The sequence below is a fragment of the Penaeus monodon genome, chromosome 38 (genome assembly GCF_015228065.2).
Source record: "Penaeus monodon isolate SGIC_2016 chromosome 38, NSTDA_Pmon_1, whole genome shotgun sequence".
NCBI classification, from domain to species: Eukaryota; Metazoa; Arthropoda; class Malacostraca; order Decapoda; family Penaeidae; genus Penaeus; species Penaeus monodon.
In genome coordinates this window covers 30,561,802-30,579,301 of record NC_051423.1, presented here as the reverse complement: position 1 = coordinate 30,579,301, position 17,500 = coordinate 30,561,802, and the positions used below count along the sequence as shown (strand labels likewise).

The 17,500-nt window shown below is 35.7% G+C and overlaps 1 protein-coding gene across 7 annotated transcripts in view; it reads left to right on the top strand.

The window, feature by feature from the left end:
• The window catches only part of LOC119597110 (cell wall protein DAN4-like), a 90,949-nt gene that overhangs the window by 27,597 nt on the left and 45,852 nt on the right, over positions 1 to 17,500 (top strand). Inside the window, exons 1-2 of one of the 7 annotated variants that reach the window (XM_037946587.1) lie at positions 11,282 to 11,354; positions 11,716 to 11,797. The exons of 2 other annotated variants lie outside the window; for them this stretch is intronic. In XM_037946587.1, coding sequence (XP_037802515.1) covers positions 11,775 to 11,797 — 23 coding nt within the window. In that variant the 5' untranslated portion in view covers positions 11,282 to 11,354; positions 11,716 to 11,774. Of the gene's footprint in view, positions 1 to 11,281; positions 11,355 to 11,715; positions 11,798 to 14,433; positions 14,562 to 16,982; positions 17,081 to 17,459 lie in introns of those variants that run through there. 4 more of the 7 variants (XM_037946592.1, XM_037946593.1, XM_037946586.1 and 1 more) reach the window with 4 other exon arrangements.

Genomic DNA, 17,500 nt, shown 5'->3' with positions numbered 1-17,500 from the left:
GAGAGAGAGAGAGTTAATGAGCTTAAAGCTTTTGTTTATCCTGTCAAACGTTCCACCTTTCGTTCCGGAAGTAAAAGCGGACCAAAGTCCGAAGTTGTCAGACGATGAAGACGCTCTGTTGACCTTCCCATCAAAAAACCGTTTCCTGAGCAACGTTTTGATCTTGGCTGATCAGCACACCTCATTCGGCCACGTCAGCGACCTGCCCGTCTCCATGGAAAATGGAAGTTTTTTTTTGCAGCCTAATACCCATCAAGCAAGATCAGCATTTCTTTTCTCGCGGCCGCGCCCAAAAAAAAGTCAAATTTGCCCTTCGATATCCTCCCGATGGGGGCGTCCCGCCTCCTCCTGTTCTGCCTCCAGGCGAGCGGTCGGCTCCCCTATTTCCCGCCCCGGTCCTGGCGAGAGTCTGGAGCTCAGCTGGCCTTGGCTCATCTGGTCGGTCCGTTTTCATGGGGGTTTTTGTTGATCACCGCCGGAGTGGCCGTGTTTTTGTCAAACGACCGAGTGGCCACCCAAAAAAGACCAGCGAAGTCACCGTTTTCTTGTGGACGTACGGCACGATCGCTGTCATCTTGGTCCTTTGGCTTCTATGCCATTGCGGGGAGCCCGGCTCTGGCACGTATAATTAACAACTTCGCCAAATTCGAAGAAAAAAAACAGTGTATTTGACTCATTTGGGCCTAGCAAGAAAGAAATTATTTTGGTTTTAGTGCATTTTGCGTTGCAGTAGCGTTCACGTTCTGTACCGGAAAACCCCCCCAAATTATGACAAATTAACTAGGGAGAGCCATTGAAGAAAAACTTTGGACGGAAGCGTGCCTTGGGATTGTGGACAGCTGGTGCTTGTCAACCTGATGATGATGATTGCGTTTGTTGCTGCGTTGAAGAGGATGCAGACATATGCTGCCGAGGTCTTGTCGACAATCCTTGCGACGCCGGGGGTGGAGCACCGAAGGTCAATAACTATTAGCTAGCCCTGGTGCAGACGAGGTTACTCATAGCAGTAAACAGTATGCACTGCCTAGATTCTGCATAGCATTGTGGGAAGCATTGCAGTGTGAGGGCACCGTGAATTTCTTCCAGCCGCTGCTCGCCATCTCCATCTCTGCCACGCGTCGCAACCTCCTCTTGACTCCAAAAGTAAGAGCGATGAGATCCTGGAGGTCGAGCGCCATCTTCTCGACCCCGATAATTTGGTGGACGAGATCTTATCATACTTCGGCTTTCCGCTCTTTATAGTGATGACCATTATAAGTGTTATATTACTCTACTGCTATATTTCCCCGATCGACACTTACCTCACTACACAAAGAATTTTAAATGGATGTTAATGCAAGGGGCTTGTCTCATACTCGTTGGCCTTCATATACATTAACAACGCCGCTGACCAGTACAATAACAGGTACAAGTTCCGTTCTCTCTTATCATTAAAATGTTTTTTTCTCAATTTTTTCACAAAAAGTTTGGATAAAACAGCATTATCAAATAATGAAAAGAACTTTGCAAGGTGGCTGGCGGCCCAGGAAAATACGGCGCCCCGAGCACTCAAGCAGACCTGCCCATCGCTGCCCATTTTGAGAATTTACTGCTGCTTCTCTGGCCCCAAGTGGCGCTCCTTAAATTTTTGGTTGCAATGACTATTTACCGAGATCTGCCGATGAAATTTACTATAACCATAAGAGAATTAGATCATAATGAAACAAATGAAAGTAACTTGAAATTTATACACACCACACACACAAACGCACGCACACACACACACACACCAAAACACCACACACCCCACCCCAAACACAAAACACACATATATAAGACTGATGTGTTGCTTAAAATTTTCCCCTTCGCAGATGTGTTTGTCTGTACGAGTTGCCCTAGGTATAAAATACTTGTCCACTACCCCTAACGCTTTGGCCTTTACAAAGTATCTTTCGAATTTAACTCTACTGTTTAACATGATCTTAGTCTTTTTCTTCTTCATCCTAAGTCCAAAATTCAGACTTTCTCTATTCAAATCGTTTATTTAGTTGTTGCATTTCTTTTGCAGATTCACTGAAGAGAACAATATCTTAGATTTTTAGGTATTCGTCTCCTATTTTGATACCTTTTCCGTTACATTCTAGCTTCTTGAAATTTCTTCCTCAAGACAGCTGTTAACAGTTTTGGGGAGATGGTATCACCTTTCTAACACCCCTTTTTTAATTGGTATTTTGTCGGTTTTTGTGTGGAGCTGAATGTTGCTGTCCCATCTTCGTATAATATACTTCGTACATATACCTTCTCTACTCCCTGTCTTCGGATAGCTTATAGTACTGTTGGTATTTGTACAGAATCAAATGCCTTTTCGTAAAACGATGAATGCCATACACAGGAAATTCCTATATTTGTTATTTTTTTTCTCTGATTTAGGTGAGCGTGTGGATGTTGGTCTGTTGTTGAGAATCCACTGTGGAAGCCTGTCTGTTCTCTAGGCTGGTCCAGACTGTCAGAGATGCGAGTTGGATGAAATTTTGTGAATAGTTTTTAAGTAACTGAAAGGAGGCTTATTGGTCGGTTTTTTTAAAGATCCTTTCTGTTTCCCCTTTTTTATGTAAACAAAATAATTGTTGCATTTTTTCCTGGGATTTGGAGTTTTAACCCTTGATAAGGCATTCGTTAAAAGAGAATTGACTAGTTTCACTGTTGCAATTTCTCCTGCATTTATTATAAGGGTCTATACTAATTCCTCTTCCCCAGTGTTTTCCCTCTCTTCATGCCTTTAAGCGCTTTTTTTTTATTTCTTCTTTTGGGATGCTAGGTAAATCTCTAGTTACCGCATTTCGCTTCTATCCGTGGCTTTTTCATTTGAGTTGTATAGGATCCCTGTAAAAGTCTTCCACTACTCGTAAAAGTCTTTTACTAAAAGTCTTCCACTACTTTCATTTTATTATATGTCACTTCCCATCTGGTTTCTTTATTGCATACAATTGATTTCCCCTTTTTCCGAGTCTCCTTGGGCACTGTTTCATGCTGGTACCTGAGAAAAAAACTGTTTTATCTTTATTTTAGTATTTAATTTCCGTACCCACTTCTTTTTTTTTCATAGTTTTTGTTGGTTCAGCTAATTCTATTTTGTTTCCCTGCTTTTCGATACTTTCATGACCTATATTATAATATATATATTTTATATAATATATATATATATATATATATATATATAATAATATAATGTGTGTGTGTGTGTGTGTGTGTGTGTTTTGTGTGTGGTGTGTGGTTTTTTGGGGTGTGTGTGGGGTGTATTTGTGTGTGTGTTTGTGTGTGTGTGTGGTTGTGTGTGTGTGTGTGTGCGTGTGTTCACATATATTACTTATCTCCCATAAATAACGGATCCGTGACCTCCCCACCATCCTTCGCCCTAAACTCGATCTTCCCTTTTTTCTTTCCCCAATTTGTACCACGTGCCCGCAAATATTTTTTGATGTTGTCGCTCAGTCTTGTCTTGGGTTTGCCTCTTCTTTTTTTCCATCACCATCCCGTCCACGCTTTCTAATACTTTTTTTTCTCAAAATGCCAATAAACTTTATTTCCTTTTTTTTAAAGATTCCAACGGCCGGTTTTTAAATTTATTTTCCTCGCTATAATATTATATATATATATTATATATTATAATATTATATATATATTTATATTATATTGCCACACACCCCACACACAACACACACAAAACCACAACACACTCAGACAATATATTTTTAAAATATAATAAAAATTATATAAAATATATTTATATACAATATTATAATACAACAACATATTGAAATTAATACATTTACTATATAATATATTATATATGTACAAATACATATAATGTATTATAATTATATATATATTTTAATATATAATATATAATTAAAATTTTATATATATATTATATATACTATATACCCCCACACACACACACACACACACTATGTATAATATATAAAATTATATTTTATATATATATATATATTATATATATATATATATACATATTATTATATATATACATTATATATATTATATATATTATATATTATATATCATATGTTGTGTGTTTTGTTTGGGGTGTGTTTTGGTTGTGGGTTGTGGGGTGTTTTGTGTGTTGTGTGTGTGTGTGGTGTGGGGTTTGTGTGGTCTGTGCTTGGGGTTGTGGTGTAGTTACAAAAAAATAAAAAAATAAAATATTATATATATTATATATATATATAATAAATATATATATATTTTAACCCACAACACACACACCACAACACACACACACACACACACCACCACACACACCCACACACACACACACACACACAAATAATTATTATATATATAAAAATTTTATATAAAAATTAAAATATATATAAATTATTTGTGTGGTGTTTGTGTGTGTTGTGGGTTGTATAAATATATATATATTTTATATTTATATTAATTATTTATAATATATATATATATTTAAATATTTGACACATACACACCAGCACGCACAGACAACCCCACACCCCACACAACAAACACACCACAACACCACACACCCACTCAGACATAAAATTTATATATATATAATATATTATATATTAAAATATATATATATATATATATTATATTATTTATATCAATTTGTATAAAAATACAACATATATATTTATATATCATTTACAAATATATATTATAAATTATAATATTTTATATATTGTACATAAAATTTTATTATATTTTAATATATATATATTATTATAATTTATATATATTTTAAATTTTATATAATATACTATATCATACACACACACCAAACCACCAAAATATTTATAATATAATAATATTTAATAAAATTATAATATAATTATAAAAATAAAATATAATAAAAATATATATTATAATATATATATATATTTTAATTATTTATAATTTATATATATATTAAAAATTGTGTGTGGGGTGGGGGGGGGGGGGGGGGTGTGTGTGGTGTGTGTGTGGTTGGTGTTGGTGTGTGTGTGTGTGTGGTGTGTGGTTGTGCGTGCGTGTGTGTGTGATGGTACAATATATATATAATATATATATTATAATTTTATAATATAATATTATATTTATACAACAACACACACACACAAAACCACACACACACACCACACACCCCAAAACCCAATATATATATATTATATATATATATATATATATAATATAATATTATATTATATATATATGTGTGTGTGTTGTGTGGTGGTGTGGTTGTTGTAATAAATTTTAAATTTATATAAAATATTATAAATAATATATATAAAAATTTATATATATATATAATATTATATGTAACATACCCCCAACACACCACGCCAGACCACACAAAACACACCCACCCCCCCCAACCCCAACACCACCCCCCCACACAACCACCAACACACACACATCACACATAATTTATATTATTATATAAATATATTTTATATTATATATTATATATTTTTTTTGGGGGTTGTGGTGTGTGGGGTTTTGGGTGTGTGTGTTGTGGGTGTGTGTTGTGTGGGGGTGTTGTGTGGGTGTGTGTGTGTCTGGCGGGGTGTGGGGTGTTTTATGTGTAAAAATTTTAAATATATATATATTTTAATATATATATATATATATAATATTTATATATATTATATGTGTGGGGTGTTTGGTGTGTTTGTGTTTGTGTGTGGTGTGTGTTGTGTGGTGTGTTTGTTTTTGGGGGTTTGTGTGTGTTATATTATATATATTATAAAATATAATATAATTAATACATATTTTGTATTAGTACACACACACCACACACACACACACACCACACACACACACACACAATATATATATATAATATATATATATAAAATAAATTATATATACATATATATCTATATTATAATATATTATATATATTTATTTTAAATATATATAATTTTATGTGGTGTGTGGGTTGTTGGGGGTTTGTGTGTGGTGTGTGGTGGTGTGTGTGGTGGTGTGTGTGTACACACAGTATGTATATAAATTTTCCTTTTTCCTTTTCAACGGACCGGTGTTACTTTTGCGGGGAAAAGACCAACCCCTTCAGTCCCCTTTGGGCTTTTTTCGGCGGGGATTTTTCCGGGTGAGCACGGAAAACAATCGTATATAACACCACACACACGCACAGACCCAAAAACTCCAGTATTTTCCCTTGTATTATATAATAATATTATATATATATATATATTATATATTATAATATATATATATATATATACATATATTATAATATAATTATATATATATAAATATAATATATATATATATATAAAATTTATATATGTTTCAGAAACAAAATTCACGCTAATGAAAATCCCCCCCCTTCCGTCTGCAGGGTGGGGCCCCCCCCCCCCCCCCCCCCCCCCCCCGTCGTCTCCTACCCCTCATGGCTGAAATTCCCCCCTTTTCGTCCGCCTTTTGCGTTTCCTACGCCCTCAAGAAAAAAAAAAGGATGAAAAAAAGAAAAAAAAAAAAGATTAAAGATTAAAAATAAATTATAGGAGGGGGGAAAGGGGAGGTGGGGGGGTGACAAAAGGGGGGAAAGGAAACGGAGGAGTTAAACACTAAAACAGGGAAGGAAAAAAGCTCTTGGTTGTGGTTTCTTTCTGTCTAAAATGGTCTGCCCCCAAAAGTCGACCCTTTTTGTATATATGTCACAAAAGGGTTAAAAAAACAAAGGCCCAAAACAAACCCGTTAATGCTACAATGAGTTGTATGCTCGTGCGCTTGGCGTGTGTCTGTGTGAAGTATAGTGTGTGCACCATGTGTGTGTGTGTGTGGTGTGTTGTGGTGTTGTGTGTGTGTGTGGTGTGTGTGTGTGGTGTTGTGTTGTTGTGTGTGCGTGTGTGGTGTGTGGTGGTTTTTCGTGGGTGGTTTGTGTGTAGGCTTTTTTGTGTTACGTTAGTTATGCTGCTGTTAATGACATTGGATTTTTTCATATTGTTTCTGTTATAAAAAACCGATTGCGCTGACCCCCTTAGTGGCCGAAAGCACAACCCTTTCATAAAAACATGTGAACGCTTATGCATTGCAAAAACGCCATGGGTGAAAAAATAGGTTTTATATGTATATTTAATTTATATATCATTAAAATAATACATACATTAAAATTTTGTTATAGTAATTAGCTATACATTATACCATATATGTGTGTATATAATATATATATATATATAATTTTATATAAATATATATATTATAATATAAAAATTAAAATTATATATATATATATTTTTATTTGTTGTGTGTGGTGTGTGTAGTAAGTATTTATATTAATTTATATATATATTCTATATATTATATATTTTTACATTATTATATATTACATTTATATATATATATTTTGTTATATTTTTATATTTTTTTTAATTTCATAATATATTTATAATTTATATAATTTATTCTATTATTATTTATTTTATATAATTAAAAATTATATTTAATCTTTATTTTTAATGTTATTATTTTTTTTTTTTTAAAAATTTTTTTATTTATATTATTTTTTATATGTGTGTGTGTTGTGTTGTGTGTGTGTGTGTGTGTGGTGGGTTTTGGTGGGTGTGGTGGTGTGTGTGTTGTATTTTTTTTTTTATTATTTTTTTAAATTTTTATTTTTTTTTTATCTTTTTTTCTTTTATTTTTTCTTTTTGTGTGTGTTTTATTTTTTATTTATTATTTTTTTTTTTTGGTTTTTTTTTTTTCTTTTTATTTTTTTTTCTTTTTATTTCTTATTTTTAAATTTTTTGTGTATTCCCCACACACACCCTTAATTTTGTGTATGTTATTTTTTATTTTTTCTGCTCCCAACACCTCTTTTTATTTTTATTTTTTTCTTCTACTCCTCTCTCATCTTTCTTTTTTTTTTTTTGTTCCTTTCTTCTCCTTATTATTTATTTTTATTCTATTTTTTTCCAAAAAAACATTCAAACCCTTTTTTTAGTTCTTATAGTACGGAAGGGAAAAAAGGGATTGGGGGAAAAAACTGAGGGGAAAGGGAAAAAGGAAAATGAGCAAAAGGCGGGAAACCATGCTCTATTTTGCGATCTGTACTTTCATACTTTTTGTTATTTTTAATGCGGGTTTTAAATTATTTTAAAGTTTCTTTTTTTTAGCTGATGTTTTGTTTTAGCAGGTAAAATTTTTGTTAATGGCACACTTTTTGTTATATTTTAAATTTCTTTTTGCCCAAATGGTACGGTAATGTTTTTGAGATAGTGTGTACATTTCTCACGAATTTCATTTCGCTTTTTTCTCTTAAAAAGTGTAATTAAAATTTTACGTATTACCATTAACGTAAATTTAAAAATTTTTTAAAGAGTTATCACACACTACGGAAGATTAAAACCCCCCCTATCATTATCTTCAACCTGCTATGTAAAAAGCGAAAAAAAAAAAATAAAAGATAAAATGTTTATTTTTTTTCCTTTATTATGAAAACGGCAACGAAACCCAAATGAAAAAAACATAAAAAATCAAAGCTTACAAAAAATGGTAAAGGATGGAAAAAAACCGCTTGCAGTTATACTACTAGCAAAAAATTAAAATTACAGGAAATAATAGCATTTTGACTTACCAATGCCTCTCGTTAAAAAAAGCATTTGGGGGTACCGACGAGCGGAATTCGAAAACGTTGCATATTCATTTCTTTTTCATTTATTTTTTCTTTTGTATCAAGGGGTTCTGTTTATTTCATGTAGGGATTTTGATTGCAATTCGATTCATTTTATTTTATACACTTCTACGCTACGTTTAATTTATAAATTTTGTTAGTGGGTTACATCAAATTTGAAAAAAAAATTAAAAAAAAAAAAAAAAATAAAAAGTATTTTAAAAAGCGAGTAGTTTAAAACAAACAGCAATTTTTTTAACAAATCCCGGAATCAATAAATATAGATCAAAAAGAGAGAAGAAAAAAAGGAATACGGTACGACAAAAAAACAAACAAAAAAAGGGCTATCCCCGCGCAAACCAGTCACGGCCGTTCCCCCCCTCTGCAGTCAAAGCTAGGGAATCAAAAACTTTGCACGTGATATCTTTTTTGTCAATATTTGTACCACTTTATTCAGCGGGTTTTCGAATTATGCACGGGCAGAAAAAACACCCGACCGTTTCGGGGGGCCACCCACCCTTAGGCTCGTGGCGGTGGCGTTCCCGGATTTTGTTGGGAGGCTTGGTCTGGTTGTGGAGAGGTTGTTTTTTGGTGGGCCCCGTGAGAGTTTTTGGTAGATAGTAGATTGAGAGAAACAGATAGACAGGCAGTAGGGAACAGATATATGTATAAATTTTATAATATATTTTTAAATATATAATATTTATTATATATATAATATAATATATTTTTATATATATATATAAAAATTTTATATAGATATATATATATAATATATATATATATATATTATAAAATTTTAAAATAAGGAGAGAGAGAGAGAGGAGAGAGAGAGAGAAGAGAGGAGAGTGAAGCAAAATAAGTGAAAGTAAAGGGAATGGGAGTGAGTGGGGTTTGTGCGAGAGAGAGAAAAAGAGGGGAGAGAGAGAGAGAGAGAGAGAGAGAGAGTGGAGTGAGAGTGAGAGTGAGAGTGAGGTGAGGGGGAGAGTGAGAGGAGTAAAAGAGAGAGACGAAGGCGAAGAAGAGGGCAGAAAAAAGAAAGGGGGGCGAGAGAAAATGATGAATAAAATAACAAAAAAAAGGGAACGAAAAGGGTGAAACAGACCTTTTTTTTTTAAACACCCCGCAAATAATATAATACCCACATAATCTTTTCTACTGAAAATGGTTCTATTTTTTAATCACTCTAAAAAACGAGTTTACTTAGTTCACCATTACCTGTGTTTAAAATGATCTTTGTTGTTCCGTCATCATTCATTCTAGGTAACGTCAATGCCGCCCTTGGGAAGGTCATGTACAATTTCGATGTTGATAAAAAATAAAGACTTCCAACATTCGTCGAGTAAGCTATTATATCATATTTGTTTTTTATTTTGTAAAGTGGAGCGTACGGACTTGGTTCATTAATGTTGGGTCAGCATATGCACCACGCTTTTGTATGTTTACGAACTTTTCGTAAAAATGAAATCGGTTACTTCATTTAATTTCGTATACATTTTTTTTGGAAAGTAGAAATTATTAGCTATTTTTCACTTGATGCGAGTCACGGAGATTTTAATTACACCGAATTTACGAGGAAAAACTTATAGGACGCCACGCATATCACATTCGACATCCAAAACATCCGGTTTAGTCTCATTCCTCATCCGCACGTTGCCGCGACACACTCTCACATGCATCCTCATTCCACCCAGGTCTCATCAGCATTTATCATAACTCAAAGTGAGAGAGGCATTGCAGCATCAGCTTCAGGCCTCGTGCGCGTGAGTCAGCGCTGAGGGTCACGGCCTTCGGATTCTGGTGCGCCGCCTGTGACCCGGATGTCGATGTGATGTCATAACAGGCGGGGAAAGACATAAAAGTCCACGTTTCGGATATGATCTAGATACCCTTTGGGGGATAACATCAAATGGTAGTATTTAAACATTATTATTAATCTTTTTTCATATGTCATATTCTTTTCCTAAGCGTTATTATGGTTTGTCTACCGAATTATCTCAAGGACACATTCAGGCGAATACGTAAACACAACAAAACCAGGCGACTCTTTCGTGCTCAGGTGGGACGAAAGGAGGGTGCTTCGAGGGCAAGGAAAGACGAAGCCTTATTAGAATAATCCCTTTTTCCTCACGGACGCTGGATGACCCGTGGTGCGAGGGATAAAACCGCACCGACAGACTAAAATCCTGCCCCCACGGATTTAACTCATACCGGTGTCAAGTATGCATGCATTTCAAGCTATTCAGTATTTGGAAGATGGCAATACACGACCCAAATCCTGGAAAAAGCGAAGACAAGAGGAGAAAGAAACCTTAGAGAAGCAGCCAGTGCCTCCTTGTCGTGGGAGAGCAGCTTCTATGTTGGTGCCAAGACCTGAACTTAGTGACAATCCTCTTAACCAGTGACACTGCGGATGCCAGGGGGTGGGGTGGGGGGGATTTGTATGAGGGGGGGAAGGAACAGGTGAGAGGGGGTATATATGAGGGGGGCAGTTAAGAGGGGGTAATGTATATGAAGGAGGGGGGTGAGAGGGGACACGGTTGCGAGGGGGAGGGGGTGGCAGGAGAGAGGGAGGGTTATGTATATGAGGAGGGAGGGTAGGTAAGAGGTGGGGTAATGGGGAAGTAAGGGGGAAGTGAGGGGGGAGAGGCTTCAGTCCTCGTTATTGGTTCAGTAGTGTGTCGACAGCCTGTGAGGTTACTGTTGTGTTTAGGTAATTCGTAAAGCTTTTTCAGATAGGTAATATATTTGCGAAAGTAAGCTCTTGCTATATAAAGCGTGTTAAGCTTCTGCCCCTGCCTCGCAAGGATAAATCGTGTAAAGGTCCACGACGCATAAATTGTTTTGATTGAACATGTGTGTGGATGTTTTTTGTTTTTAAGTGCAAATCATTTTTTAAAATGTTAAAACCGTACGCATATATAAACACATCCCTCTATTTGTTATATTTATGTTTTTAAAAGTAATTCGATCTGATTTTCCCATTTTTGAGCCATAAATCGGTGCATGTGCATCGTAGCAGATAAATACAAATTTATATATCTGATATAAAATGCTATTTTTGTTAACACAAGGCCCAGAAACAACGATTTAACATCATCAGCAGCGATCGCGGCCGGCAACAGATTCCAAAATGATGAACCCTTGTGATATCATGTAAGTATTTTTTTTCCAAAATTGAGATATTGGATTCTAATGGAACTGAAAGTTTCTATTATCTGCCACACACACACACACACAAACACACACACACAAACACACACACACACACACACCCCACACACAAACACACGCGACGCGCGCGCGCGCTCAAACTATTTTGAAAGGAGAAAATACTGATCCCATGGATAACTCTGCACTTTACCCTTTATCACAGTACAGATATTCAGATAATCACCGAAATTTGTTTTCTATACTAAACTAGGCCATCCTGTATGATTGCACTTGTTGTTTTACTTGACTGAAATAGTGTACGTAATGGCTAGTGCAAACCTGCCGTCACCCCTACGTTTTACCTGGTGTTTTTAAGCTTGTTGGGAATTATGACTAAACAAAGTCGCTGGTGTTTTTAATACGCCACTCGAAAACTGTATCTAGAGACGGATGCAGGAAGTTATGTAATTTTGTATATTCACCGTACGCACAGGAGACCCACCATCATGTGGATTTTAGATTTTAGACCATCTTAGAAAAAAACGTTCTTTTTTAACGATCACCAGAGTAGCTATACTGCCCAAATTATTAAACAGTGATTTGATTTATTTTGTTTTTAAAAGGGGGAGTAGTGGGTGTTCATCCAAGAATTCCACAAGAACTTGAAAAACAAATCCAGAATTTGTTATAAACCTCGAGAGGCCAAAGTTTTGATCCCGACTAGTTGTTAGGTCGGGCGAAATTTAGTTTGAAAATAGTTTTTTTTCAGTATATGAAATAATGATACTTACATGAATTTCGCATTATACTATTTCATATGTTTTGCTAAGTCGCCTTTGGTGTTAATTCGGAGATATGATAATTATGGTAGATCACAATTTATCTTTAAAGTTGACAGAACGCGTTCAAGAATCTGGCCATCCCTGTCTCAGACGGACAGCAAAGAACCTTCTGTCCATCAACAGCATCAAGGCCGTCCATATATGCATCATTGAAATTGTGTCTAAATAGATTTGAAGACGTTGTGAGACGGGTACGCAATTTGAGGCGAAAATGGCTGATACAACCAAGTAATACCCAAGAAAAATACCCGAAAAGTAAAACACCCACAACCGTACAATAGAATCGCGCTCCTGAAAAACCACTTCTGAGTCCCTTTTGTTACAAGCGATTCATGCAAAGAGCTTATAAATTAACGACGGACTGAGGCCAATCTGCGCGGAGGAGCAGACTGCCTTTCCGCATGACGCCAGACGCTGACAGAAAGGGACAGGAAACATTGGCGCTTTATTCGTAGCCGCAAAAGGAAGTGCAACCGGTGGCAGGTCCGGAGGGTTCGTTGTATTTGTTTATCGTCACATTTGAAGTTTGATTATTTATATGGCGAGAGAGGAGAGGGAGAGGAGAAGGAGGGGGAGGGGGAGGTGGGGGGAAGGGGGAAAGGAGAAGGAAAGGGAGAGGGAGAGGGAGAGAGAGATAGGGGGAAGGGGGAGGGGGAGGGGGAGGGGGAGGTGGGAAAGGGAAAGGGAGAGAGAGAGAGAGAGGAAAGAAAGAGAGAAAGAGAAGACAAAAATAAAGAGAGAGAGAGAGAGAATGAGATAGAGAGATGGAGAAATAGAGAAAGAGATTGAATGAGAGAGAGAGAGGCAGAGGGAGATGTGATTTGATTGATAAAATAGAACAGAACAGTGCACATACCCCGCAAAAAGCCAGTGTAAGGTGCTATAGCTTCAATCATCTAAGTGATTGTGCTTCTATTTTGGTAGTGGGCTGCCAATCAAACATCGGCTGTACATGCCTGAAGGGCTGTGCCATTGTGCTTACATTTTCCACATACCATCTGGTCGGTAAAAAAAAAAAAAAAAAAAAAAAAAAAAAAAAAAAAAAATATATTATATATATATATATATATATATATATATATATATATATATATATATATATATATATATATATAATCATATTAAAGATTAGACCAGCGTCTATAACAAAATTAATATGACCAATAAGTGCTGGTTTCTCGACAGTGTTAGTTGATCATTTTCGTGCAACAAAGTCATGTGTGACATCGCGCCTTGTACATTTTGCAATGGTGATATGAGACTGGCTTTGTCTCCAAAGCTGCATCCTATATGAGATGGTAGCCGATACGGTGACACTTATAAACCCTCTGATAGGCTAGAAATATGGTGCAGGATATTCATATTACCATTTCTCCCTGGACTAAATGCAGTTAGTCTATAGAGTGCACCCTGGCTGTCAGAGAAGACAGATAGATAGAGAGAGAGAGAGAGAGAGAGAGAGAGAGAGAGAGAGAGAGAGAGATTGAGAGAAAGGGAGAGAGACGTGAGAGTGAGAGACAGTGAGAGTGAGAGACAGTGAGAGAGAGAGAGACAGTGAGAGAGTGAGAGAGAGATATTGAGAGGATGGGAGATTGAGAGAGAGGGAGAGATTGAGAGAGAGGGAGAGATATATAGATAGATAAATAGATAGACAGATAAAGAGAGAGAGAGAGGGGGGGAAGCAAAAATTAACGAATTCATTTCCTTTAGAATTTTCAGTGTTAATGCTGGCACTGATAACAGAAATGATTAATATAATCTTATCACATATTTCCGTTTGTCGTCATTTACACAAGGGTAAACGACAAAGTGTATGAAAAAACGATTATTCAGCAGAACGGATTTACTGTGCGCGGTGTCTTGTGACTCTACTCCGCCGTTAGAGACTCGCGTTGTGTGACCGATTAGCATTACTGAACGCAAAGGTTAGTAAAGGTATTGCATCTTTTAAGTCGAGGTCAGCTAAGGGTGCACACTTTTCGAAAATCGTCGGGAAAAGAATTGTTCTGTTATGGCTTTTTTTTTTTTTTTTTTTTTTTTTTTTTAATCATGGTATTTGTATACTGAATTATGAATAATCAATTATTTTAAAAAGTCCAAAGGGGAGAACTGCGTCAGGAAAGCCTACTGAAATTTTAGAAATCTATGTGTTAAATGTCTTGATTGTACTTTGAAATAAAGATGAAATATGATTAATGTTAGAATTATTGCTGTAAACTGTACATATGGATAAAGGTATTCACGAGTGAAGCTACAGAGTTTACTGTATATTCTAACTAAAAATGATATGCAGTGATAGTTATTCGCAGAGCTTTTGAAGTTAAACTGTGTTGATTCTTACAAGATCCGTAAATACTTCAATTTTTATATACATAATACTGTACAGTTCAAGGACGTTTGTTTGCGCATTGCTGCTGATTACCCGGCAAACTATTGCATTCATAAGGGTTTTTATGAGTGGTAGGGTGGAAGAACTTACGTCAGATGGAAGCCAACAATGGAATGCGAAAAAGGAAGTCACACCAGCAAGGAGGTTGAGTTTTTACAAGAACAAATTCAGAAAAAAAATAAAAGTCATCGCCAACATATAAAAAATACATGAACAGAAACAAGAAAAAATAATGTAATCAACAAGGAGTGGAATAAAGGATTCAGAACAACCGACACAAACAAAATGAAAAATGAAAAGCGGACGAACGGGCTTAACGTAGTACAGGAAATGAATGCAAACGTGCAGTGTATGTACGTTTGAAACAATTCAGTGACAAAGTGAAGGCACTTGAACTTATTGTGACAACAGGACATTCGCAACGGAGAGGCTGTTACCTTGTGCCTGTTAGTTTGAACTTAACAGTGTTTCACGACAATTTTTTTCTTTTGTTCATAAGTGAAGAAGTTATTCGCTTTTGATAAGGAAATCAAATCAGACGAACAGAAGTAGAATCTAAATATTAAACGGAAGATTTGTGTTTTGAGTTCCCTTAGTGTCTATGAAAAGACAAAGATAATATCAACGAATTTATAAAATACCGAAGTTCTTGGGCTGCATGACCAAGATTTTTTTTTCATTATTATTTTTTTTACAAGTATTAGGAACTGTTAACTTAAATGTAAAGAGAATCGTTCACCAAAGTCGTATAAGTCGGGGCAGCCTCTGTTTGCCAAGCACAATTTACAGGAGTTGAAAACAGTGAAATTGATTCACTTTGAGAAAAGAATGACGATCACCTCTTCAGACAAAGAAAGGTCGGACTTTTTTCTGCTTTGTTTATGTTTCCTGTGGTTTTCAGTGCTACCTCACGCTAAGTTTTATTTAAAGAACTATTGAAACCAATTTCCATGTGTCGTAATATTACTTATAGTTAAAGAAGATGGAACTGTTTTTTTTCCGACAAGTAATTTGTGTTTCGTTTTTTTTCTTATCTTGAAAATATTTCACAGAATCCCTCATAATTATTGGTTTGTATTTACCTTGCCATGTCCCATATCGCTTTTTAGAAATTGAGGTAGTAATTTGTAAAGAAGAACACAGGCCACATTTTTTCAGTGTGAAGTTATCAACATTTCCTCTCCTTATCATCACTCCGATCTGATAAAACTCGTAGAAATAAAGATTTTTTTTCGAATGTATTCTTCATCCCACTAGGAAGCAATTGCATAATGATTGATTTCGTGAAGCAAAGTGTTTAAAAATGAACCACAAACGCAAAGTCCGTTTCTTTTACCTTGAGGATTTGCAGTCACTTTTTTTTCGTTTAGAGATATCACCCTCGTCGCAGCCAGTGGAGTTTTAATAACGTTATGCCTTTTCCGGTACATACGGTTGTACTAGACAAATCTGCATTATGAAATCCTGTTTTTTTTCGTCAGCTTTTATGATAATTTTATTGGATGTCTTACAAGAGAATTTCCAGAAAAAGGAAAGGAAGAGAAAAATGAAGTATAGAAGAGAAGCTGTTGTGGAGGAAACTGTTGTCCTCTGGTGGATGGGCACTTCACAGAGTCAGGCAGTCTTTGAAATTCTCTGCAATAATCATTGTAAGGATACAGTTGCAACGTAATGATTTTTTTGGGCCAGTATTGACCATGACGTCGTTGATGATACTACTGATGTTGGTAATAATGGTATTAATAATCATATCAATGGTAATCACGTGGTTGAATGGAACTGCACTGAAGACTGGGGACAATTATTTAGAGCATCGTAATCTTGTTAGGGCCCAGTAATTCATAGATTGTAAGATAAGATAAGACCTTTTTTATCATTCATCTGGAGATGTACATGAGGTCTGACGTAGCCTTTAAGATAGCATACAAATCAGATTATTGGTGGCCTAATACCATATACTACGAGTCAGACCAGACTCCCGTTCAGCTGGGGAAACGAAAACGAATTGTATCTATAGCATATACGTGATTCTTTAAGGCCGGTTGTATTCCACGTGTAAGTATTAACATGTCCGTCATACAGTAAAACTCTTATGGAGTTACTGCGACTGGTTAATCCTGCACTGCATTATATTACTGTCGTGGCAATCGTCAAGAGAGCATGTTGTATGTAGGATTCATAGTAATCACTATACATAGATTTACTACATGCTTTTGCATCAGTGATATAACAGAGTAATGGAGCTCCTTTTGATTAAAGGAAGAAACACATTATTGCGGTCCGATGCCATATGTAGTTATCAAGCTTTTATGGTTCCAAGGCCAGATAAAGTAAAACACGATGCGGTAAACGATAACCGATATATCCACTGGCTGGCACGGCTTAACCCAAAATGTCACTCAGTGGCACAGGACCCTCCGAGTGCCACCCCTTAGTGTCATGAGACCTGCACTTCTACAATCACCGTGAAACAAT